Raw genomic sequence first — 26,758 nt, 5'->3', positions numbered from 1 at the left:
CAGTGGTCCAACCCAAAGTTATTGGTCAAAAAGAAGTGCTGTAGAAATATGTGCATGAATGGGTGGATGTGACTTGTACTTTGAGCAATTGCTAAGACTAGAAAACCACTACATAAATACAGTCCATTTACTATTCCATTTAACATTATGAGCCAGCAAGGACTACTTCTCTTTCTCGGGATGTAAGGACAGGAGTTGTGAAACTAGTGGCTACACATCCACGGAAGTCTGAAATTATATAAAGACTCTTTGACAGTACATATTTCAGTCTCCTTACTTAAAGGAATAGTTCACCCAAAAATGCTAATTCACTCATTATCAACTCACCCCTATGCCGATGGAGGGGTGGGTGAAGTGTTTGAGTCCACAAAACACTTCTGTAATTTTAGGGGTAAACAGAGTAGTAGCAGCCGAATCCAATACAACTGAAGATAATAGTGAGCTTTCTAAAAAACATAACATGCCTCCATACCGCTCCTGTGGTGTCATCCAAGTGTCTGCAAGCCCCGACATTAATATTCGACTCGAAACGACGTCATTTACACCATGTTTTAAGCCTAAAAGTCAACCAGAAGTGGCCAAGCTAGCAGACCTTAGCATTTCCAACGGTCCCTGAATGCACCTCGTCGGATAATATCAACAGACATTTAGGCTTTAAAACATGGTGTAAATGACATCGTTTCGAGTCGAATATGAATGTCAGGGCATGCGGACACTTGGATGACACCACAGGAGCAGTATGGAGGCATGTTGTGTTTTTTCTGTTGTTTTTTTATGTCTAAAGATAGCTCACTAAGATCTTCAGTTGTATTGGATTCGGCTGCTACACTGTTTGACCCTTGACTCCAGAAGTGTTTTGTGGACTCAATCACTTCACCCACCCCTCCATCGGCATAGGGGTGAGTAGATACTGCGTGAATTAGCGTTTTTTGGGTTAACTATTCCTTTAACAGGGCTGGTCGTCCCAAAACAGAGAATCATTAAATCATAAGGCCTTCTTATATTCCTCAGCTAAATTGATAGATGGAAGAGTCAGGGCTGAAACATGATGGTTACACAACTGTTCTTGGTCTCTCCCCTCTTTCTTCCCCTCTCCCTCCCCCCTATCTCTCTCTCCCCTCTTTTCCACCCACCTCCTCTCTTCCCCATTTCTCCCCGCTCACCCCAACCGGTGGAGGCAGATGGCCGCCCACATTGAGTCTGGTTCTGCTAGAGGTTTCTTTCAGTTAATGAGGGAGTTTTTTTCTCTCCACAGTTGCCAAAGTGCTGCTTGTTGTGGGAACTGTTGGGTTTCTCTATCATATGTTAGGTCGCCACTAAACAATGCAAAGTGCCTTGAGATAATGTATATTATGATTTAGCGCTATATAATTAAAATAGAAATAAACTGAATTGATAAACAGTATCTTACTCATTTTTGGAGGAACATTGATTAACAGACTTCACCAATTAGATAAACACATACATGTAAAAAATTATGTTATCATGTTACATTTGTTCTTTATGTGTTTTTTTGGCTTTGAACCAATTAAATACATTTTTAACAAAAAAATAATACATTTAACAGTTCATGATTTGCTTAGGGTCAGGTCACTACATTCAACAACTTGTTCTTGTGCTGCTATAATTACCTGCGGCTGCGTTTGGCCCGGGCTCTGGCATAAAAGGCCTCGTAGGATTGAGCTTTTAGTTCTAGTGCTTTGGTAGCAAACTCCTCAGCAAGGTCAAAATCCTGAAATAAGAAAAGAGTACTCAGTTCAAGATGGAGGGCAGAAGATTGAGAGCGATGCGTTTAATTAAAACAAAACAATCATTAAACTAAAACATGTCATGGGGTAGAATGAACTTATGAGTTATATTTAGACAATGGATTACAAATCATGTTGTGTTTCCTACACTCGTGTGTGTGTGTGTTGTAGAGAGATAGAAAGAGACCCACATTCATCTTACGGCGGCACCGTGACAGGTTGAGCAGCACACACACTCTCAGCTGTCTGAATGTCTTCAGCTCGTCTCCTGGAAACTTCTGAAGTGCTGACTGATAGGACTGAGCAGCTTCTCGCACTTTACCTTGCTACAAATTTACACAGACACACAGACAGACACACACATACAAAGTGTACTTCTGAATCATGAAATTATATTTGCAGTATGTTTTACACACAGTATCAAATAAACCTTTGTGTGTTTGGTTTGTGTTTAAGTTTGCTCATGCTTGTGTATTTTACCTTGTACAGTTTGTCTCCTTCCTGAATCAGTTTAGTGAGCAGAACCATTAGGATGTCCGGTTTAGATGTTGCCATGGCCCAGGTTGCTGGTCCTACACACACACACACACACACACACACACACACACACACACACACACACACACACACACACACACACACACACAAACACAAACATTAATGCTAGCAAGTACCTTTCCTTTTATCTACATTTCCAGGTATTCAGGTATTTTTGGTTTCTTCTCCTCTGTGAAAAAGGTGGCAGGAAAATGCTTCATGAGTTGTTTGTATAAAGGAACTATTTTGTGACAGTGGAGCAGTGTCAAGCCTGTCAAATTTGTTTCAAAATTGTATTTAACATTTAAAATGCAGCTGAAAATGTTTTGACCAATCACAAATGTTTGACAGTTTAATGAAAATAGATATTTACCTACTTACTCCCTTCCTGATTTCAACTGTAGCTACTGCAACGTAAACTTTACAAATCAAAATGTTCTTGTATGTGACACATTAAGAAAATAAGAATCCCAAAAAGATTATCTATTATGTTCACTTCCTGGTTTCAATAACCGTCGTTTCTGCATGAAACCACTAACGGTCACCAGTCAATGTAGTCACTAGGAGATTTGAAACCCATGAAAACAGTGCATGTTACATGAAAATGGATCGGTGAAGAAAAATAGGCACATATTAACACCTTTGTCTTCCAAAAGAGTAGCAATGCAGACTATCCACATTTTAGGGGGGTTTGCTCCTTTTGAATTATCAGTCATATTTGATATTTTACTGGCTTTATGTCACTGTGCAAGTAAAACATGTTTTGGTGGTAAAAGAAAACATTATAAGGTTTTTTTTTAATTCATTTAAAATGCTTTTATTAGACATAAGGTGCACTTATAATAAAAAAATAGGAGTGAGGTTAATTACTTAAAAAACATTACAGTAGCACTTAATAACCTCTAAAAGTTTCTTATACCTCGTGAGTGTGGGGTTGAATTGATACAGCCAAACAAAATCATAGGGATCATAAATACTGAGTCATGTCACTACCTATCTTGGCTCCCTTTTTGAGCAGAGCGATGACAGCCGAAGTGTTTCTGCAGCCGACCGCTCGGTCAAGAGGACGCATCCCACTGCAATCCACGTGTTCCACCAACGCGCCATGATCCACCAGGTACTGCACCTAACACAGGAGAGGTAGCAAACAGGTTTCGCTCAGTCTTTTGCAGACTCTGTAGGACAGGTAAAGCAGGGACCGCCACACTTTAGTTTGGCAGGTACTGTATATATGTAATGGCAACTGCTTCTGATTCACACACCACTTCTGGGTCACCACGGAAGGCGGCGAGATCCAGAGGTGTTCGTCCACTGCGGTCAGCATGAGTTGTGGCTGCACCTCTCTCCACCAGCTCTCTGACCAAGGGGATCTGGCCTTTGAGACATGCCCAGCTCAGCGCTGTTAACCCCTCCCTGTCGGCCTGGTCCAGAGAGGCTCCTAGAAACAGAGAGAGACAGAGAGATTCATCTCAGTGAACATCAAGCTTAGAGATAATGTTGAGGTGAGATGACTGCAGCAGGATTCAACCCCTAACTGATTAAACTGTGTGGATTAATCCAGTTATTCAGCCGCTATAGCACAGGCATAGAGGCTTTTGATTTGTTGGGTGAAAATAAAAAAAATATTTTCCTTTTGCAGCCATTGTTGTTGTTATGGTATGGTGCGGTTGGTTACCATGTTCAAGCAGCAGCTGTGCGGAGGGCATATGTCCCTCGGAGGCTGCCGTCATTAGAGCTGTTCGACCCTGTTGGTCAATCATGTTCACATCCACCCCATGATTCAGTAGCAACTCCACCACCTGACCACGAGACAGAGGGAGAAAGGCACTCAACATTTCAACAGCAGGAATCAAAATAGACCTTATTCTGTGTGTGCGTGTGGGGGCATACCTTCCAGTGGCCATATCTCACGGCACTGAAGAGCGGAGCCACACCTCGCCTGTTGCCTTGCTCAGCAGCAGCACCCTGATCCAACAACAGCCTGCACACAGGCAGCCTGCCACTTCCTGCTGCTGCTGTTAGAGCTGAAAACAGAGATGTGGGGAAATAAGAAGACGTGTGTTTCTAAATTGTTTCTTTTGTCTCTTCAGCAACACTATCAAGTATCAGGACTTTGAAAAGATTGTGGAAGAAACTGTCGATTCTGGAGAAAGAACCAAACAGATTTGGAGGAAAGTTTTAAGCCTAAAAGTCCACTACCGGAAGTGGCTATGCTAGTGGACGTGCAATGCGAACGGGCACCCCGCACGTTCCCTTGGGTGAGAGTGTGTGCGGTCTTCTGGTGTGTCCGCAACAGCGTGAACGCACCTCGGAGGAGGCTATCAGAGGATGTTTAGGCTAAAAACATGGTGTAAATGACGCCGTTTCAAGACAAATATGAATGTCGGGGCTTGCAGACACTTGAATGACACCACACAAGCAATATGGAGGCATGTTATGTTTTTTTTCTGCTGTTATTATACATCTGAAGAAGGGGTTCCATTTACGTCAATTGTATTGGATTTGGCTTCAACGCTGTTTACCCCTGAGACTCCAAAGGTGTTTTGTGGACTCAAACACTTCACCCACCCCTCCATCGACATAGTGGTGAGTAGATAATGAACTTTCCCTTTAAAGGAGTTTTGTAGTTTTGATTAGTTTCTCACGAAACAATGAGATTGGTTTCAGATTGTGGAACCAGAGGAAGTGGAACTCTGGCCAACACAGGTTCTCACTGCTGTTTATTTCCTAAAAACGTTTTTTCTTTATTCTCCGATCTCTATTTTCAATATGGCCTTAATATGGTTCAACAAACAGTGCTGCAATGCCGTGCATGTTTGCAATAAGAGAAAGAGAAGAGAAAGCACTAGTCCCTCTATTCAAAATTATTTTATGCAGAAATATTGAATGATAAAACAAAAACACAAATGTAGTGTGCAGTTTTAAAGTATCTTTTGTACAGTTGCATTAGGTTTTGTAGTACCTGTTTCTCCCCACAGAGTGTCAGGTGTGTTAATCTCAGGTCTCTCCTCCTCTTCCTCATCTTCCTCTGGAAGATCTAGTAGATATGACACCATCTACACACACACACACACACACACACACACACACACACACACACACACACACACACACACACACACACACACACACACACACACAAATAATGAATAGGTTTATATGGATTCTTGTTGTAGAATTGTTGAGTGTCTGTCTCTCTCTGTTTAAGTTTTAATAATATAGTCATATTTTACTAATATATCTATATATTTACATGAATATATGAGTCACACACATCAATGCTATCTTTCTGAGGTCCAGTTTTAGTGACTGTGGAGTGAGGACATTTAGGGAGGTCCTCAGTTAACGACACAAAGGGCTGTTTAAGGGCGTGTTTGTGTGCGTGCATGTGTTTGACTTATGTGTGGCACAGTTACTGACACACGTTCCTAGGGCTGTTTAAGGGTGTGTCTGTGTAAATGTGTGTTGACCTCTGTGTGGCCCATGCTGGCTGCTGCAATCAGAGCTTGCTGCACTGCATGGCTCTTGCTTGCTCCCCGCTGGCCACAGCAGGAAGTGCAGCTCCAGTCCGCATGCTTCAACAGGAAGTCCAGCACCTTGAGGTGGCCTCGCTGAGCAGCGTGCACCAACACACACTGACCTGAGCTGTCCACATGACCCACCTGAATACACAGAAAGACAAAGGCTTGTGTAGAATATTCTTTTTTGCTAAGGAAGGTTTCCAACTGAGAGAAATGAGCCGGCATGAAGACAGACAGGGATGAAGTAGAGCTTTTCGGAGCACCATTCACATTTGGAAATGTGACTGGAGCCAGCTCTCAAGAATCAAAGTTGAAAAGTTGAGGATGGTCAGACGCGACCAGCAAGAATTTTGGCTGAAGCATAGATCCATTTGTAGAACTTTCAATTTGATCACAGTATCTTTCATAGAAGTCTGATGGAATATAATTTTTTTAATAGAAAAATAATGCAATCCTGGAGTTTATTGGTATGGTCTATATGTTTGCCAAATGCCATGTCCCCAGATCTGTTGTGGGATTTGTGGTGTCATTCTTAATGTCACCACTGGGTGACACAAAATTACATTTGCACATTGTAGGTTTAATACAATGTTGTTCAACATGTTAAAATCTCTCTCTTGTACCTTTTATATGATCAAATACATGTTTAGAGTGAAATAAGCAGTCAATGGCTGAATATTTCCACCTCAACACACCTGTAAACAAATGCCAGTCTGATACAAACGTACTCAAATAGCCAGACTGTGATATTACAAAATAAATGTAGTAGGCCCACAGGTAGAGTATACCTTAGCTCTGTGCTGACTCAGCATGATGACAATGTCCATATGTCCAGCAGCAGCAGCAAATCCCAGTGCAGTCAAACCATCATGTGACTGAGAATCCACCTAGAAATACATCACAGAGGCTACAAGTTTGCACTTCAATATTGAAAAGTGGGGTTAGGGGTTATCTTTCTATTTAGTTCTAAGAAACCACAAAACTTAACAAAATCTGAAAAACTAAAATTTTATACCTGAGCTCCATGATCGAGCAGCAGTGCCACGGCATCCTTGTGGCCCAGATGGGAGTGTACACACACTAGAGGGGCGTTGTTAAGGACGCCACTATGGTAATCCACATCAGCTCCACCCATGATCAGCAACCGGCTGACCTGGACAGGTAGAGAGGGCAGTGACACCTGCATTTGTGTGTCTGTATGTGTTTGTGTGTTTCCTTACGTTGTGAGGACCTAAACACGTTAACACAGTCACATTATGGGAATTTGTCTTCCTTATGGGGACAAAAAGCAAGTCCCCATGACATAAATTATGACATTTTAAGGTGAAGAATATTTTAATGATAGGTTAAGGTTTGCTTAGGTTAAAGTAAGGGTATGGGTTAGGCAAGTAGTAACTTTGGTTAAGGTTAGAGTAAGTCTATCCTTAAAGACAGTGTAAAGCAAAGTCAGTAATTTGTCTCTCAACATGCTATACATGTCTGTCAGTGATTATTGAAAACATGTGATAAGGATGGGAACTATGTAGGACGGAATGTGAGGTTTGACCGTTTTTACAGCATTCCTTGGGTCCTGATTTTTAGGAGAGTCTGAAAAGTGGCTTCTGCTTCTACTTTTATATACTGGCGATTATTTGAAGCAATCAAATGTGCCTGGTTGGTTGATAACACATTGCTCTGTGGTGTGAGGAACTCCAAAAAGATATTTTGAATTGCTTTACAGTCCTACAGTCAAAGGAAATCAAGACACGACTGTCTGTGTGTGTGTGTTACCTTGATGTTAGGGGTGTAGAGGTTGCGAAGAGATGACAGAGTAGGGCTCAGGTTGTCTGTGCTGTAGGACAGCCACAGCCCCTGCAGAACTGAGGAGGAAATCCCAAGCTTCTTACTCAGACCCTGGAGACAGAATCGATTTTTGTCACCATTTGCTCTTGATGGTGATTCTGGCATCAAGAGCAAATTAAATACTTACACAAAAAATGCACAGTAACAATGTTTAAAATTTAAATGAGGTTGTCCACAGTGTGCTCACTTCCATTTGAGGCGCTGTTGTAAACAAACAGAAATGATGTTTCCATCTGTGTGCGAGGTTTACCAAATGTGTGATAAAACATTTCCTTTTTCATGAAACAACGAGACCGACTTTTACGGTATTTTAAACTATGCATTGCTCACATCCGTTTTTGCTTGTTTGCTAGTCAGTGACCTCTTCGTAGCCTTTGTTGGCATTTTATTCCAGCTGTAGATCAATGAAATAAATAGTGCGAAGCTACCAGTTATGACTTGAGATATGGCAGAAATATGGCGCCATATACATTTTTTTCTTCAATATTTTTTTGTCTCTGGCTTTACATTTTAAGTGTGTTGTATTAAAGGGGACATAGCATGCAAATTCCACTTTGTTAGTGCTTCTACAGGTTAATGTGGGTATCTGGCATGTCTACCAACCCAAAAACTCTGGGGAAAAAACACTCGCGCGTTTTGTTATAGTTCCTCTAAGTCACAAACGTCATGCTTGAGCGACTCGATTGCGCTTCCTGGGTATTGTGTCGTAACAAGGAACTGGAAGTCTCCCTACATGGTCTTGGCCCACCCCCGTCCCCCACACTCATTACTCCGGGTTTACACCGGAGGCAGCGAGGCTGCGAGGCAGCGCAGCGCCGTTCCCAAGCACGCAGCCGGGCTGTTCACACGGGACGAGCATTTCTCCGCTGGTCAGCCCGCAATTCACTCACATGTGGCATTTGTCTGGATCGTTGGGACTGGGAGGCTGCAGCAGCTGCTCGGGAGCGACCGCTCGCTCTCCCGTGCGTGAGCTGGAATTTGTGTCAGCGCCACACAGCCAGCAGTGTGGAGGACTTCCGCAGTGTTCAGCGCTACTGTAACCCCCGGACCCCGACATTCAACGGGTACAACAACAAGCGGAGAAAGCAGAATCGCGGGCTGACCTTATATATACAGTCTATGGGGCTGACCAGCGCGGAGAAATGCTCGTCCCGTGTGAACAGCCAGGCGGCTGCGCGTTGAGAACGGCGCTGCGCTGCTCGCAGCGGTCTTCCACACTGCCAGCTGTGTGGAAGACTTCCGCAGTGTTCAGATCTACTGTATGCCGGGTTACAGTAGTTACGCCGGGGCAGTAGTTACGGGGTACAGTAGTTACGCGAAGCGCCGCTGCGGGCAGCGCAGCGCCGGCTCCAGCACGCAGCCGCCTGGCTGTTCACACGGGACGAGCATTTCTCCGCGCTGGTCAGCCCCATAGACTGTATATATAAGGTCAGCCCGCGATTCTGCTTTCTCCGCTTGTTGTTGTACCCGTTGAATGTCGGGGTTCGGGGTAAATGATGGTCTTCATAGCCCCCCACCTCTCTTTCTCTCTGTCTGTCTGCTTGTGTGCTTGTAGTGGATGGGCAGAGGGGGACATTTAATTATGTGATTGGGAAAATTAAAACTCCAGGACAACAAGGGAATACAAAGTATGGGATGCATATTTGATAATTTATATCATATAAAATATGTAATTTATATCGTTTAAAATCATGGGGGAGAGGGAGGAGGAGCTGCTGATTAGCATTTAAAGGAACAGGCACTCAAAACAGGTCACTCTGTGGAGGGCTGTTTTATACAGGGTAAAAAGGGTGCTGTTTTAAATGATCCTTGTGGTATTTTGACCAAAGTATGTTACAGACATTTCATTAAGACCCCAAGGAACCATATCAACTTGTGGTAAAATGGGCATGCTATGTCCCCTTTAAGGTTGTGTTGCCTCTACACTATCCAGAAATATGTTCCTCTTCAGAATAAGGCTATTCGATATTTACCTTTGCCAAGTGTGTTCGTTAGCAGGATAACACACAATTATGACGGGTTACCACAAAACTTGGTGTAAGGATGCAGTGTGGGTCAGGAAAGACACCATTAAATATTAATGCAGATCCATTCGAGATAGGGCAAATTTCAACATTTCCATTGATTTTCTCAGAGACTAATTCATGGGTCTTGATAATAAAAACTCAGGTATTTATGAGTCAGTGCAATTTGGTGCAGATCCAAATAAAAATCCAGATTTAGTGAATTTAAATCTGGTTTCATAACAGGACTGTTGGGCAGAGGTGGAGGTATGCACGCTACCGGTTGCCATTCTCATTTCACATTACTCTCTATTTTAATGTCGCTGTGCTGCAAATCTCTCTTTACACTAATAACCTTTATCATTTGGATAAAGCTTAAGTCTTCCACACGGCACAGAGAGGGAATTTTTATAAAAACATCACAAACAAACAAACATGGACAACAGTGAGCGCGACACCGAACAGGGTACTTCTGAACAGGATTGGAACTTTGATAAGTTAAGACAAATCTTGTACTTAAAAAAAGCAGCTTTTTCTGTTGCAAAGGCATGTATGAAAAGTCTGAGACAATCAGAAAAACACAGAAACACTCTAAACTGGTCCCCACAACACACTCAAAACACCACTAACCTTTTTTTTACCACCAACACAAGAATGATGACCAACAGTGTAGAGTCTACAAATGAAAGCCACAGCACAGTGGTACCTCATACTCATAGATGTAAGAGGATTTTGACTAACACACAACAAAACAGCTGCTGTTAGAACTTAACATCTGCAAAGATGTGGACCCAATTTACACTGTCAAGAAGAGGAAGAAGTAACAAGCAATGACTACTATTATCTGGATATAAAAATAATCTCTACAGGGAGATGTGATTTTTCGTCTCACTGTACAGCCCTGCTGAAGAAGTGTCTTTTCGATTGTTCTACGTGCGTTTGTGTGCACTAACCTTGTAGATATGAGCCTTCAGGATGTGATGTCCCAGCTCCAGCGTTTGCTGTCGATTCAACTTCCCTTCTTGTCTGCAGAGCCAGAAGGCCAAGAGAGTGTGACCACTCCTGGGGTCACAGAGGAACCTGTCGTCCTGCCCCTCCTCCCTCCAAACCAGCCACTCTCTAAAGGAGGCGTGGTTCAGCATCCAGCTTCCGTCGCTCTGCCTCAGGAGAAACGACGAGAGCTGCTCCAGCCGCTGCGAAAACTCGTCCCACTGCAGCGTTCCTCCAGTCAGAGCGGCAGCATTCACTACCTCAAACAGCTGAAGGAGAACAGGGGAGGAACAGTCATATTTCAAGTTTATTGTTTCATTATCAACGACAATACAAAACACAGCACTCACACAAATGCATTGCTTTAACACTAGATGGTGAGTGCGTCTAATGCTTGGTATTGAAGTGATTGTCATAATGGCAACAACAAATCACAGTTTCCTGCTCAGGACACACAAAATGTAATGCTGAATGAAAGTATGTGGGAAGTGAACTCCACAACCAGATGAACACACACCAGGTCCACCAGCTGCCTTTGCCTCCTCTCTCCAGGGTCATTTCGACGTCAGACAGGACCTGTATTTGCAATGTGATTTGATTGGCTAGAACCTGCCCTTGAATATTCTCTTAAATGAGACTGAACTAGCTGGTGCCTGTCCTGCTGCATGGAAACTTGACATGATGTCACCCCTTTAAAGTGAAGTAGTGCAGTAAACTTTGCCTGTTGGCTGGGCCTGTAATAATGCACCAGAGCCTAGTTCAGAATGGTCATTAGTGAGTCCTCTTCTAACAGTTCTACAGTATACTGTCACTTTTTTATTGTTTGTGTACTGAACGTTGTTTGCAGAGCTTTTAATAAACAGTGAACTTTGTGTTCATCCTACCTGGTGGATTGGCAATGATGATTTTATAGTCACTGTATTTCATAGAATGATACTGAATGTTTTTTTTATTACTGTTCACGTGTGTGGCTTATACATAAGTTTGAATGTCTCACTGAACTGCTGTTATTTTTTCATACATTGCATGTGGACTATCTCAGAGGTCTGTTAAACACAATCTTCAGACCCAAATTCACAACTTAATAAAAGTCGCCATTCACCTCCATATAAAGCATTGTAGCAACAAAACAAATGTTGTGCTTTAACTTTGAAAGCAACTTGCTATGAGGAAGTGATTCTATCACTGTTGTTGCCATGGTAATCAGAGCCATTGGGCTGTGTCTGAGTCTCAGTACGATGTGGTGAAATAAAAAATAAACAGGTTATCAAAATGATAGATGCACAGTATGAATGTGTGTGGGAATGGGTGAATAGCAAAACTGTAATGTACAGAGCTTTGAGTGGTCATCAAGGCTAGAAAAGAGCTATGTAAATGGAGACCATTTGCAGACCATCTAGCACAAACACACACAACACACACACACGCACACACGCACACACACGCACACACAGTGGTGGTGTTTACCTGCTGGTCGGTCAGTGGGTGCAGTGATGCCACAGTAATGTTAAGCAATGGCAGAACTCTCTGAAAAGACGATTGGGTGGGAAACCGCATGTTGAGCTGCAGCAGGTAGACCTCTGCTAGACTGACAGGAACCACCTACCAACACACAGGCACATGTGTTCATAAATTATTTTTCCAATTGAATATATCGAGCTCATCACACAAATAATTCAGTCACTATAATCCTGTATCACTACATGACTAACTGAAGTATCAAATGAGTAGTAAATCATCTTTATCGTCATTTACCTTGACTTTGTTCCGGTTTCCCCCTCCCTCCCAACCTCTTACTCACTTTGAAGCTGGAGCTCTTCAGGACCAGGTATCCTCCCTCTATCAGGTCCAGTGTCAGTTTCAAGTAGAGGTATGAGCCTTTGCTCAGGCTCTTAAGGTGGCTGATCAGTTTGGTGAGTGCCGCGTTGTCAAAACGGCCATTACTCAGCGACACGTTGCTCTGGATCTCGCTGCTGCTGTGGATACGCTGCATCAGGTAACCCTAACAAAAAAACGACAGGCATAATGAGGACCAGATAGATGGGTAGAAAGACAGACAGACACGCAGACAGTTTATGTGCATTTTACCTGCAGGTCTTGGTCTATAGCATTGCTCTCCTCCATCTTGTCCAGAGAGATGCGATGAAAAGGTAGAGAACAAGTGATGTCCTGAAGGAATAAAGAGACAGACAAATCGATTTTGTCAGCAAAGTCACTCCCTAATGGTGTTGGTATATTGGTGCGTCAGACAGATGTTATTTCAAGCTTAAATGTGCTTTATGAAAGGTTTTACTATTGCTACATAACCAACGTTATCATTAATAGCTGATGAAGTTTGAATGTAAAAGTACCCTCGCAACTTTGTTTTGTGGTTGATGTAATTAGTGTAACGTGTAGTTAAGCATCTAGATCCAGCCTCACACTGTGGTAAAATAATAACTGTACTAGTTCTGAACATATGAGCTTTTTGGCCTGCTACGTTTTGCTACCATACGTTGTGAGCAAGTAAAGCTAACATTTGTGACTCTATTAGAGTAAACAGATAGTTAAATCAATTTCTTACACTTTTGCTAGTTGATTTGTGTTTGTTTTTTTGCTCTTGTGTCATGCTTTAGTTTGGGAAGAGGTTAAAGAAAACACCCTGCAAACTCCTAAGAAACCATCTATCACTCTTTCCACAGCCATTTGTACACCACTTAAGTCCATGGAGACATACAAAGCTTGACAGGGGTCTTGATTATGATTGTTGTTTGTTTGATCTTCTTTCAAAAAGGTTGTTTGTCAGACTAAATTTATAAGGTTTCAGAAGGGACTTTGGTGATTATGAAGGCTGTTGGAATAAACATTCTATTGTGAAAAAAATACAGCTGAATCAAAAAGGTTGAACAGCTGTGTGTGTGTGTGTGTGTGCGTGTGTGTGAATACCTGTTGACTGGTCCTGACAGTGGTGATGATCTTCAACCAGGGAGGAAATTTTGGGACGTTTTGGGACAGGAAGGAAGTCAGTGTGTTGCCGTAGTCTGGCCGGTGGAATTCTGCCTCATTTAACCCATCAATCAATACAATAAGCCCCGCCCCTTCCACGTGCAACTTCCTCTCTGAAGAAAACAATGTGGACCAGGACAGATTAAATACAGTCCCTGGTTTAACAGGACAGAAATTTGCAGAATACAGTAGAATCTGTGTGCACCTCTGTAGAGAGCTTCGAGCGGTTCCAGTATTCCTCTCTGGAGGGCAGAACTTGGATCCTGGATGCAGGAGCGCAGACTGAGCGTGCTCTGTAGCTGCGGCGACCGGTGCAGTAGCTCCTGATATGCCAGCAGTTGAGGTGCATGACTTAGCATTGCCGCCATGTTGTGGACGAACTCCGGAACCAGACAAGTGTAACTGTTGTCAGCCTGACAGAAATGATATGAGACTACCTGCAAATACAGAGCAGAGGGAATGTTTGAATGATGGATGGGTTTTTGGATGACCAGTTTGGTTAGAATTCTTTTCTGGCCACTAAAGTTTCAGTTAGAGAAAAACTGCGGGGAAAAAGCGAGCGGTACGGCTGATAAATTGATAAATGCGCGCGCTTCTCTGAAGAAAGATTTAACTCGTGAAGAAAAGTCTCAATCATTATGTGATGATCAGTGTTGATATTGTGGTGACAAAGAAATCAACATTTAAACTGTACAGGTCAGAGACGTCAGCTGAGAGAGAGAGAGACACACACAGAGAGAGAGAGAGAGAGAGAGAGAGAGAGAGCAGCAGAGTCATGTGTGTGTGTGTGTGTGTGTGTGTGTGTGTGTGTGTGTGTGTGTGTGTGTGTGTGTGTGTGTGTGTGTGTGTGTGTGTGTGTGCGTGCACGCTCTTACTTTCCCCTCAGGTTCTGGATCATAAATAAGCTACTCAATTCTTTTATACCATCAACCGCTCATAGTGATGTATTTAACTCGGGACAAATGTGATCACTGGAAGTTTCCACAGTAGAATTTAGTCGGGAGGAGGCGGAGCGAGATTTAACGGAGCCGCCTCCTCTCTGTTTTCAAATTGTCCTTTCTCTCTATTCTCTTCTTATTCTCTTGTTCCGACAATGATTCATCGACAGAAATACCCATCAATGATCTGAATATCTTTAATTTATTCATCTAGGCTGGCAGCAGGGCTCCATCTGATTGGCCAAATATATTGACTGCGTGGCACAAGGAACACCATATATCGCAGTTTTTGCCGTCTTCTGCGATAAGTCTATCGTGCACGTTGCTATCGCGATGACGATAGTGCAGCCCTACCCCAGTCCCTCCCACTATCCAGAAATGAAGCCAATGTATTCCAAGTATCATTTGGAGACTTTTGTGTCACAGACCGCACCCTGCATCTCTGCATCATCTTCAAAAAACTCCTCAAACACCATGTGTTCCCCAAGGCCTTTGGCCTCAGTTAACGCTCCGACCTTCCACTAGTGCTGATTATTTCTGTCCTGTTTTGTGTGGATTATTTTCTTTTCTTTTTACTCTTGTCTCTAATGCCACATGTAAAGCGTGCATGGGTCTCTTGAAAGGCACTATTTAAATTCAAGTTATTATTATTATTATCTATATATATTATTATAATTATTATCAGGGGATAGAGGCACTGTTGTGAGGTAAATTGATACATTTACATTTCTCCCCTTTACATAGCATATATTTACTAATTAAAACCAGAAAAATGTATCATGGATCTGAGAAAGAAGCTCAAACTGAACAGTGCGACAGTTGCATGAATACATTTTGTCTGCATTCAAGCCACAATAAGTCAGATTGATATGAATCTCAGCGTACTCTAAAGCAATATATCCAAAACACCGACCAACAATTACAAAACTCGAAAAATATTCGGTAAGGAACTCTAGAATTACCGCACTGCGTTTCTCCGCCAACCAGTGCAGTTTCTTTCTACATATTGCTACATATTTTTTTCAAAATTCATATATGGTCGAAGTCAATGTTTGTACCAGATTTGAAGACATTGTCTCAAGCTGATCTCAAGATATTGAGTTCAAGAAAAACATTAACATACTTTGTGAGGCCACTGTGAACTTGACCTTTTACATTTGGCTACCAAAATCAAATCCAAGTGAAAGTGAGTTTGCCAAATGTGAAATGATTCCCAAAGGGCGTTCCGCAGCTATCATATTCCAAAGGATAAAAATATGCTTTGTGAGGTAACCTTGACTTTGACCTTTGACTTGCACGATCTAATCATGTCATTGTGTCCAATAAAAATGTTTGTGCCAGATGTAATGAAATTCCCTTTGACAAAAGCATTATGATAACACATTAAGGGTATTGTGCAGCTAAGTAGAGGGACTGAATTCTCTTATTAACTTTCCATGACAGCTTTCTAGAAAACTTTTGGGTTATAAATTTGACCAACAGTGAGTAAAGTGGAAATATGACCTGTCCTGCAAGTTTCCTCAGGGCTTCCTCCTGTCTCCTCTTCATCTCTGGAGTTCCTGGACAGCTTCCTCCTCCTCCTTCATCTCCTCTTCCTCCTCCTCTTCCCAGGGAATCGTTGGAGAGAGAAACAGGTGCTACATCTGGATGGAGGGTGCATGGAAAAATGTTTTTCATTTTAAATGTCAGTAAAGATGTAAACACAACCGTCTTTCTCTCTGGCAGATGTTTTCTGGAAGGTTGGGTTCTGCATGATGACTCAGCTGGTTCTTACAAGGTGAATAAGATTCTCCTCATGACTGGAATAACTCACTGGGGCACTGCTGGAAAGCATCTCATTTGGACTCCAACCCAAATTCCACAAAATCCCCTTCAAGTTCATGTAGATGTTGTTTTTATTGACGGAAAAAGCAGTGATATAAAATTGATCAATTAATAACGCAAGAATTAACTATGCGAAAATAAAACAAATTATAACTGTAAAAAAAGGTTAACTGTTGATAAGTGATTGCAAAAGAGAAGGAGAATTTCATGGGTAAAATTTAATGAGAATTGCTTTTGGCCTCATTCTACAATAAAATGGAGGTTGTGTACATGCTTTTATTTGATTTTCAATCATTGTCTCACTAATATTATGGATGTCTCTGCTTACGCTTTGGAGTGCTCTGGCTCCGAGCAGCGGTAGGCCACATTCGGTTTCCATGACAACTGAGCGCCACCAGTCGGGCAATGATGGCTGTTTTGCCGAAGCCCATGTTGCCGAAGATCACCACGCCCCGACTGGTTGACGGGTCATCGCTGCAGAGACAGGCATGTACTTCCTGAAAGAGCCACTCCCTGCCAGTGAACAGCCAATCAGATGAGAGACCGGGAACCTCAAAGTGCAGGGGCTTCAGGCTGAGAGAGGGAGTAAAACGAACTGCAGGGGAAGAGAGTATGAGCGAGTATTGTAATACTGCTTGTTGAAATGAGTGTATATGTTTGTGTTTGAGAGCATGTGCTTGTGTTTACCTCTGTGGTCCTGTTGACTACGACTCCCAGAATTCTGTCTGGGCATTCTGAGGGATGTCCTTGAAGGGATGTGTCTCTGCTGCTCATCCAGATACGCCAGATCCTCAAGGTGGGCAGAACTAGTGGCTGCAGATAGCAAATGATGAAAAATAAAGTTAAGAAAAGGTTAAAGGATTTAAAAACGATTGTTTCCCAGGAATATATCTTTTACTGATTTCTCATCATATATGAAATGTAATTTTAACCATAGAATTGTTAGATATAATGATGTTGATTATACTTGTGTAATGTTTAATTCCATAGGGTACACTGTCTCTGAGGTGGGAAAACACACTGCCAATCGTCTGATCTCTCTGATGGCACTATAGGAAAACTGAATCAAGATGATCATGAGACATTATAACAGATCATTTCACTGTATAAACTTACATAGTTTTTCCAGTAAAATTAAAGCAGGAGAGATTTTCTGGGAAATCCTGGGATCTCAGTTCTCATCACTGAAGTTTGGTAAGAATTATCCAATCAGAGTTCTTATAAGTCTGTTCCCTGTGCTGCAAACGCTGAGTAGAAGCTAAATTATTAGCTGGACAGTTTCCTGAGTGGGAGCAATGACTTCCTGTTTTTGCTGCTGCTCACAGGGCAACCTCGTAGTGACATGGTGCCTGCATGTACATCTTGTGAAGTCAGTGGAGTTTATCTTATCTTAGTGCTGTAAGGGAAACCTGTACGAGCCACTGCATGAACACAAAACTACACAATAAGAATACAACCACAAACATAACCCAGTATTTAAAAAAACACTGAAATAAATAAGTCATTTAGACTTGTGGTTAAGTTCAAATTATTAAAGACGATAAATAATTATGTTCCTTTTCTTCCAGGTTACTGCAGTGTCTAACTATCACTCCCACTGCTACAAAGCGGATTTGAAAGCGAACAAAGCGACGATGAATGTAGCTGTCTCGACTTCACACAAAACAAGACGGAAACCTACCGAGAGCTTGATCCAGTCAATCCATTTACAGACCTCTAACACCACAGACATGTCAGCGTTGGCTGAGCCTCATATCCTGTGTGTATGTGCTGTATGTGTGTGTTTTGAGGAACGTCACATCCTTCCTTTCCAAAAGCGCCCATGGTTTTCAGTTTTTATGAGGCACAGAGGAAAGGAAAGGAAAGAAGGGAGGATGTGATGCGAATAGCTGTTTTGTATCTACACATGTCAAACAGCAAACATGGAGAGATGGTTTGTGTGCAGATTAAACACCTGTTACTAAGTGAGCTTTAGTGCTGTTGGTAGAATTTTGAGTTTTATTTTGCCCTACGCTAACCACATTATGAATTTAAGTTAAGGATAAATCTAAAACATAAACTTACATTTGTGCTTATTTGTTTCAAGGAGGACAAACTATTATTCAATGTGATGTAAAGCTGTTTGTTAAAGCAAAAAGAAAGGAAGGAATGACTGATTGCCAAAATAAATGAAGACTTTCTGGAAGCTAATTAGAGCTGCCTAATTTAAATAAACACATGTTCTATTACCTAGTGATGACTCTGATTAACCTTTACACTTGCAGTAACTTTGCCACTTAAATGATGGCAGAAACTAGCTTTGAACGCAAACACATATTTTATCAGTATGTATGGTATGGGCTTATTTTCCAGTCAAAAAAGATTCAACATTCATAAAGTTGTTATGGTGTTATCCTGAACTGCAGTGGTGGAAAAAGAATGTAAGCCATCAAGACAGAGGCAATAATAATTAGGAAGAAGATTCAATGAAAGTTGAGCACACTTATTGTGTAACTAATGTGTGAGGCGTCCTGTTTTAAACCCAGAGCGGAAACATAATTATTATGGAAGATATCATAGCACACATCAAAACATGCTAAAACACATCATCCGATTTGCCATTTTACCAGCAACTGAATTGGGGCGGGGCATGAGGTAGACAGGTATGGAGTGGGTGGAGCCCAAAGACCGTGCAGCGACAGAGCCTCGGTCTGGGTGGAGTTTGTTGAGGCTGTAAGTGGAGGCGGCAATGTTGTTGTCCGCCCTGTATAGAAAGCGGTCGTTAACGCTTCCCACTGCCACCATACAGGACGAGGAGGTGGAGACCACCACCGGCCGGCCACCTGCCGGCCAGAGGTGGAGGCTGCTCCCATGGTAACCATCTCCCGGGTATTTGGTGCTGTTGTCCTGCTCTGCTGCTGACTCTGCAGAATAGCTGGTCAGCGTGGCTGTAAGAAAGAGCGAGGGGAAGACAGAAAAAAGTGAATCGTTTAAAAGTATAAACTACTAACTCTCTCTAACTTAAAAAAAAAAAAAGTGTGTACACAGTATCTCACCTATGATGCCACTGTCTCTGCTTTCCAGTGTTGATGTGGGGGAGGTGACAGAGGCATTGTTAGAGGAGACCTGCTTGTTGTCGCTGTTGCCTTCTCCTCCAGCAGGGGGCTGCAGTGTGGAGCAGGGGGAGGTGCTGCTACTGGCCAGACTGGAGGAAGGAGAGATCCTCTGTGGGAGAGACACCAGAATGTATCCTCAATTTCTCATGTTTATGAAATGAAAAGTGAAAGCCACAATAAAAAACAAATCAAATATACAAAACATTTATTCAAAAAATAGAGTAAAAGTTTAAAGGTAAGTCCTCAGCTGCTTTCAGACATGCACTAAACCCCAGAGATCCTGCAGACATTATCCAGAGGGGCAGTAGGGGTAAATGCTACTTTCTCCTGACTTTCTCTGGCCAGTCCCCTAGGAAAAAGTTTGCAGAATATCCGGAGGAGCTGATGTGAGAACACAGCAAGATATCCTCTGCAGGATTCACCGCGAGTGAGTGGGTGCTTTGATGACGTTTTTTTAACTGACTGATGCGAAAATGAAAAAAAACTAAAGGAAAACAAATATCTCTGGACTTTTTAAACCAAAATTTGGTTGCAGTTATTTCATTGTTGTCTTTAATTTCCATAATATTTACAAATATTTAGAAGTTGGCAAAACTAAAAAATGCGATTGACTGATGTACCTCTGTCACCCCAACAATTCGATTTTTATTTACAAATAATAAAAGACACTTTATTGTTCTTTGTGTTTTGCAAAATGTTGGATTCAGATCCAAGAATGTTGCCCATTCACACTGTATATTTATAAGAAGTATACAATATGTGAAGGGGAGAAACAAATAACAGAAACAGTTTACTTGTAAAAAATAATACAACATGTACTAGTAACTATACTGTAAAAATCATTACATGCTGGATTTCACTTCAGACACCTAGATGTATGAAAGTCTGCCTCTGTGAGTATGTGAGTGAGTTCACCTGTGCATCGTCCTGGGCATGGTAAGGGGACCCGGGCTCTCCACTGATTATCTTGTCCCCCAGCAGGAAGCCCAACCTGGTCATCAGAGCGTCAGCCGCCTCGTCCACTGAGGGAGGAGGTCCCAACTCCTCGTCCTCACCTGGATAGTGAAACAAAAGCCAAAAGATTGCATTAGGATTCAAATTTGTTATATTCATCCATCCATTAATTGCACCTTACAATTTATCCTTTGAGGGTCACGGAGGGGCTGGATCTAATCCCAGCTGTCATTGAGCGAGAAGCGGGGCACACCCTGGACAGGTCACCAGTGTATCACTGGGCACACATACAGAGATAAACAACTATTCACACTCACATTCAAACAACGTCTCCAAATAACCTAACCCCAATCTGCAAGTCTTTAGACTGAGGGAGGAAGCCTGAGTGCCCTAAGAAAGCACACAGACACATGGAGAACAGAAACTCCACACGGAAAAGACCCTGGCCGGACCAGGATTCTTGCTGTGAGGCGACAGTGCTCCACCATCGTGCTGCTTGTCTGAACCAAAAACTGCTTAATTCTGTTTTGTGCTTACACAAAGAAACAGCCAAGGAGCAGTGAGCGATCCCATGAGGTGATTCTCATATGGTGGCTGCAGGTCATGTGACGGACATTGGCCCAAAAGAGACATTTTGCACACACAGTCAATACAAAAGCAACAGTTGTTATTGAAAGTCACAAACACTTCATCGTGACTGTGTATTATCAAATTTTCCATGGCATTCATGTGCACAAGAAGCCAAAAATGTCAAATGCCACATTCTTTCCATAATAAAGTTTTAAATGAAACTCTCCTCATACTGTGCAAAGCAGACACTATTTATTACATACCTTAAATATATGTTTTACTTGTCTATACAGCAATGTCTGTTGTTGATAGCAATCTACAAATTTGGTCTCTTAAACTTACAATAATAATGGATGTATCCACCAACCACTCAGTGAAACAGAAACAAACTGTGATTACAACAATGACAAAAGCACCTTTTAAGCGGATTTGATTGCAAGCAGATGAAGAGCAACAATTGCATTCACTTGTATTGTTGTCCACTTGATTTTATCTAAATATTCACTCCACAACTCCTGAGGGAGCTGTTCACTAACTGTGTCTGGCTGCTGTTTGGTGCCCAGTAGGTAGCGTTTGGTGATCCTTTTACTTTCCACAAAGCAATATCATTAAGTGTACATTTTAATTTGTTCAAATATGTCATTCATGACCAAATACTAAAGACACTTATATCAGCCTCAGTCGAGTACAAATATCAGCATGTTAGTATTGACTTGTTTAAAAGTCTGAAGTGTAACAAAAGGATTACCTTATGATCTCCATGACACCAGAGCACACATACTCACAGTGCCAGTGGTTTGTCATCAGGAATGCTAACAGAGGTTTCAGGTTTGTGCAGCAAGGCACATCAAAATCTTATCGGATTTCATAGGGTTCCTCTGGTGCAAGTTTACAGCGTCTCCCACTGTGTTCACATGGATGTGTTAGAAAAGTCACAGACACCAGCACAACATGGAATATCATAATACCATGGTGAACGGGACATAAAACGACAATCTGTGGTTTTTAACTTCCAGGAGACAGACAAAACTAAACATCTGTAACCATAAGAAGTGCTGGTGGCCCATTGACCAGCTCCTGACGGCAGCAAAAGCAAATAAGCAAATTATCCCTTTAATATGAGCTTTGCCAGTGTATGACTCTCCAGTAAAGCCTCGCTGTCAAGTTACAGTAAGGTCAAACACAAACTGAGCCACATAAATTACCTATTGACCAACCTAGGAAGTAATCCAAGTCATCCAGCAGTTACGGTCTACGTTACATTGTCCTGGTGACCTGGAGCCCCTCCTCCACACACACCATGAAACTGGATTAGTCCAGTCAGGAAATGGGAAATAAAGCTGTCCTATCAGAGCAGATTATGGAAAATAGAACAAACACATCACAAGAGAAGTAAAAATGCATTCATATAAAGAGCATGAGCTACAACACAAAGAGCACTTGGAAGACTCACCATGTATGTGTGTGTGTGCACAAGCATGTGCAAGTGTGTAAAACAGTATATTAATATATATATATATATTATATTCACTATCATGACCTATATATGCCAAGAGGACTTTGCAACGATCAATTCATGCCCAACTCTAACCTAACCACAATTCACATCTTACCCCTTACATTAACTAGGAGCTCAGAAATTAACAATATGTCCTGACAATATGTAAAATGTCCTAAAGAGGGAACAAAAACCAGCCCACGCACACGCAGACGCAGATGCACACACACACACACACGCACACACGCACACACGCACACACACACACACACGTAACACAAGAATGTAAGCCACAGCCTGAAAGCTCATACTCTGTGTCTTTCTCTGACAGTCTGTAATTATGGCTATAAATTGTGGACTAAATACTAGAGGAGCATCGCAGACTGAAAATAAAACCAAGCAAACACAAAGCTAACTGGAAATACACTGTGTGTGTGGATGTGTCTGTATGTGAGCATGCGCTCACGCTCATGCATATGTGTGTGGTCAGTCAATGACAGGGTTTGTGAGTTGTTTTTAGAAGAAAAAAAATGGAAAGATCAGATACATAAAACAGACTTTTTCCATTTCTATCATTAACTACTAAAGCTTCTGTCAGTCCCTCGTTCCTGTCTTTATTCCATCCTTTTTCGATTCATTCCTTCTTTCTGACTTTACAATTTCTTTATTCTCTTGTGCCCAGTCTCTTTTAATCTTTTTCTTCCTTACTTATTTCTTTGTTTCTGAAAACTTTTCTTTCAGTGTTCCTCTATCTGAAGACATACTGCTTTTTCTGCGATACTGTACGGGACAGGCTGGATGCTTCACCTGAAATCAAATCTACTACTGATAACATCAGAAAAATTACTTTTTAGAAAAATGCTATGGTAGGTCTTTAGTTGAGAACATTAGATTCACTATTTAGTTAAATAATGACAGGCCTAGGGATGACTGCTGACAGCTCATAAATAATATTATTGATTCTACACCTCCCAGCTGGGTCTGTGTCAGTTGTACAATTGCTAAAATCTGGCATAATTCACCAACAGCAGAAGAATTGCAATATTGTGTTCCTGATTACAATGGCTAATTTAATTATAATGGCTCCATGTTCTCAAAGTGGCACTCCATCAATTTTACACATGAAGTTCAGTTTCCTTAGGAGAACTTAACAGTTCTTCAGCAACTTCAATCTTTTAGCAAAATGTAGTCCTCACAAACTTTAGGTGTGACCTTTGATAGGAGTGGCCAATAAAGGGGTGGAGCCCAATTAAAATACTATTAAGGGAATTAGGAATTTTGAGTCAGGATATTTTGGAATCTGCTGCAAGTCATTGAATCCCTATAATGTAACAATACCAGAAAATGTGTAGGCCAGAGCTAAATCATTTTACTGAAACACACCAGCCCCCTAATACAGACACGAAGACAGTTAATTCTTCTCCAGGTAGAACTCTGTTTTGCCTGCTGATTACTTCACTCTCACCTTCCTCCTCTCTTCTTCCTCCCCTCTGTGCTCCATTGATGGGAGGAGCCACCCAATTTCGTCGCAGCTCAGGGCTGTCCTCACTGGACAGACAACAGCAAACATATAACAGCAAACGCCGCAGGAGGGAGGAGGCGTGGTTGACGACATCTGCTTCCATGACACCTCTGCCACAACTGCAGCCATGCAGCAGCCTCCATGGGCGACGGTGGTTGGAGGACCGCTCATGCCGACACCACTTGGTTCTAGAGCAGGCACATGGTTTCAAAATAGCAGCTGTGCAGTCCATAGCTAGCTGGCAGCAGGGTTCTGATTGGTTCACAGTGCTTCCATGGAGAGGGCAGAGTCAACTGAGTCAATTTCCGTGGCACTGCTTGTACTGGATGCACATTGAAACATCACTGCCTAGTCCTCTTCCCTTTGGTCCTGAGCTCCTCCTTCTCCAGAGTACACAAAAGAGAGAGGGACAGAAAGATGAGGGAGGTAGGAATGGAGAGATAAGAGGGGGGAGAGACTCTCCGGGAAAAGAAAAAACACTCAAGTCCACTCTAACGGCAACTTCTGAAGCAGAATGACTGCGGTTTTTAAAAAAACAGAAGAGTAAAACATATGAAAAGTGGTAAAAGCCAAACTCTTCATATCAACAGTGAAGGTACTGATGTAACTTCCAGTAAAACTGGAAAGCACATGCTCTTCAACTTTACAGCAACTCACACAGCAGATCTGGACAATGTATTTCACTGGTTGCTATCCTTTTCAGCCCCCAAAAAAGCATTCCTTTTCATTCACAGGTAGCGCCTCCTCCAAACTAGAGCAAAGAACCAGAAGAACAATTGAAGCATGAAGTGGAAAGAAGAAGAGAGGACGTCCTCTTCGGTAAGGAAAGCAACAAGTAAAGTTTCCATTTGTTAGAAGAGTTTTTCTTTCAACTGCGGAGCCTCCATATCTGCTCGGAAAGGCGACCTCCCCCGTCTGAACCTCCTCCCTCCTCCAACCAACACACACACACACTCAGAGTGAAATAGAGGGACTGCAGGAGGAGCCGAGTGGAGAGAGTACATGTCAAGAAATGTGGGCTAAGTTAAAAAACACAGCTCGATCTTCTGTCTTGTAACAGAAAAAAAGCAAGGCCAAAAAGAGAAAGACTGAGGGAAGATTCAGATAAAGAAAAAACGCTGGAGCCAAAGTGAGACTCCAGTTTTGGAAGAACAAAAGAGTGTCTGAACACAGTCATGGACTATTTTAATCCACTTTAGCCCCAAAAATGCGAAAAATGTAGAAAGAGGTCCTAGATAGAAGATTTTGAATTGAACATCAGTTAATTTTTAGATGTTTAGATGATTATTAAATGTAGAGAGGGATATCCTCCACTGGATGTGAAGATTACCAAATGTCTTTCTAACATTCCTTTCCTAAGTCTGAGGAATTAAATATATCTCTGTTTTGAAAGGCACCCTCTGGCTGTAACAGCAGCTAGAAGCGAGCTAACATGACTCCTCTGTTTGCCAAACCACTATTGATATTCATTTTTAAATCAATATAATAACTTCAAATTTACCATGACAATGCAACAATGTACAATCGCAGGCACCATTTTGCTGCTACAGCTGATGAACAATGCAGTTACAGTGCCAGATACACAGGATTGGTGGAGACCAAACACAAAGCTAAAGGTCTGAGTGAGATTAATGTTTTGCTAATGCACCTCCATAAATGCCTTTATTAGCTAAGATATGCTAGTTTTACCTTGAGAAGGAGTTCAGCTTGTTTTTCCTACTGCCTCGTTTTATTTTGTGTTGAATAAGAAACTGAAGTCAGTTCATTAAAAATAGATATTTTTAAATCACACGTAATGGTGGATCTAGTAGATTTAGCTTAAGTTTAGCTAAGGCTATCTCACCAGCTTTACCGATTAGTACTGAGTGGCCTGCAGTTACTGCATTTTTACAGTTATAGCTCATTTTTCAGTGAGTGCATTTGAAAGCTGTTTTACCATAAATATACATTACTATGACATAATAGTTTACATAAACCAGATGTCATAAATCAATTCTGCTCAAATATGTGCTTGAAATTGAAATTAGATCTTGTGTATGTTGTAATACTGACTTTAATAAGCTGCCTTGGTTTTTTTTGTTTTGTTGTTTTGACAGAAAGCACAGAAAATAAAAAGAGTCAGGAGGCTCCACATGGTAATGTTTAGACAAAGTGTGTCAAATCAGCCCCGAGGAGGAGGAAGAGGAGGAGAAAAAGGAGGAGCAGGAGAGGAGAGCTTTGCAGGAGGTTGGGTTACATTTCTGCATTTTCTCTCTCACTAAGGCACCTAGGGATGATCAAATGTAGGGTCATAGGTCAACCCCCTCGCTGGTGCCAGACACAGTGTAACAGGTCACAGCTGTGTGTGTGTGTGTGTGTGTGTGTGTGTGTGTGTGTTGCCTGTGTGTGTGTGTGTGTGTGTGTGTGTGTGTGTGTGTGTGTGTGTGTGTGTGTGTGTGTGTGTGTGTGTGTGTGTGTGTGTGTGTGTGTGTGTGTGTGTGTGTGTGTGGTAAAGGGAGAAAATGAGAAACTATTTGAATGCTTGTTATGGTTTCTTCTTGGTTCTCTCCTCCCTTTCAACCAGAACCTAGATTCCATTGGGTGGATAATCTTGTGAGGCTTATGGCACAACTAGCACATAAAACAATGACGCCACAACCAACAAAGAATCTTTACAGACTGTATCTCTTAAACTTTTCTTATTGTGACCACGATATCAAATAAATATATTCTTTGAGGTTCAAACTGTTAC

General features: G+C 42.0%; 1 protein-coding gene across 2 annotated transcripts in view; it reads right to left on the bottom strand.

Moving 5' to 3' along the window:
• LOC118123686 (protein TANC2) overlaps nt 1-26,758 on the bottom strand; it is a 48,368-nt gene that overhangs the window by 6,698 nt on the left and 14,912 nt on the right. The window contains exons 1-25 of one of the 2 annotated variants that reach the window (XM_047343793.1): nt 23,971-25,011; nt 20,399-20,538; nt 19,424-19,592; nt 18,995-19,315; nt 17,076-17,201; nt 16,717-16,983; nt 16,068-16,207; nt 13,832-14,063; nt 13,567-13,739; nt 12,730-12,810; nt 12,443-12,643; nt 12,109-12,243; nt 10,605-10,910; nt 7,577-7,699; nt 6,822-6,959; nt 6,595-6,693; nt 5,756-5,947; nt 5,248-5,341; nt 4,176-4,309; nt 3,961-4,084; nt 3,548-3,723; nt 3,279-3,411; nt 2,229-2,320; nt 1,940-2,074; nt 1,632-1,732 (exon numbers count right to left, since the gene is read on the bottom strand). In XM_047343793.1, coding sequence (XP_047199749.1) covers nt 1,632-1,732; nt 1,940-2,074; nt 2,229-2,320; nt 3,279-3,411; nt 3,548-3,723; nt 3,961-4,084; nt 4,176-4,309; nt 5,248-5,341; nt 5,756-5,947; nt 6,595-6,693; nt 6,822-6,959; nt 7,577-7,699; nt 10,605-10,910; nt 12,109-12,243; nt 12,443-12,643; nt 12,730-12,810; nt 13,567-13,739; nt 13,832-14,063; nt 16,068-16,207; nt 16,717-16,983; nt 17,076-17,201; nt 18,995-19,315; nt 19,424-19,592; nt 20,399-20,538; nt 23,971-24,259 — 4,121 coding nt within the window. In that variant the 5' untranslated portion in view covers nt 24,260-25,011. Of the gene's footprint in view, nt 1-1,631; nt 1,733-1,939; nt 2,075-2,228; nt 2,321-3,278; nt 3,412-3,547; nt 3,724-3,960; nt 4,085-4,175; nt 4,310-5,247; nt 5,342-5,755; nt 5,948-6,594; nt 6,694-6,821; nt 6,960-7,576; nt 7,700-10,604; nt 10,911-12,108; nt 12,244-12,442; nt 12,644-12,729; nt 12,811-13,566; nt 13,740-13,831; nt 14,064-16,067; nt 16,208-16,716; nt 16,984-17,075; nt 17,202-18,994; nt 19,316-19,423; nt 19,593-20,398; nt 20,539-23,970; nt 25,012-26,758 lie in introns of those variants that run through there. The other variant, XM_035181208.2, reaches the window with a different exon arrangement.

The sequence above is a fragment of the Hippoglossus stenolepis genome, chromosome 16 (assembly GCF_022539355.2).
Source record: "Hippoglossus stenolepis isolate QCI-W04-F060 chromosome 16, HSTE1.2, whole genome shotgun sequence".
NCBI classification, from domain to species: domain Eukaryota; kingdom Metazoa; phylum Chordata; class Actinopteri; order Pleuronectiformes; family Pleuronectidae; genus Hippoglossus; species Hippoglossus stenolepis.
The sequence above is the reverse complement of the archived record's forward strand: the minus strand, read 5'-3'. Positions and strand labels throughout refer to the sequence as shown.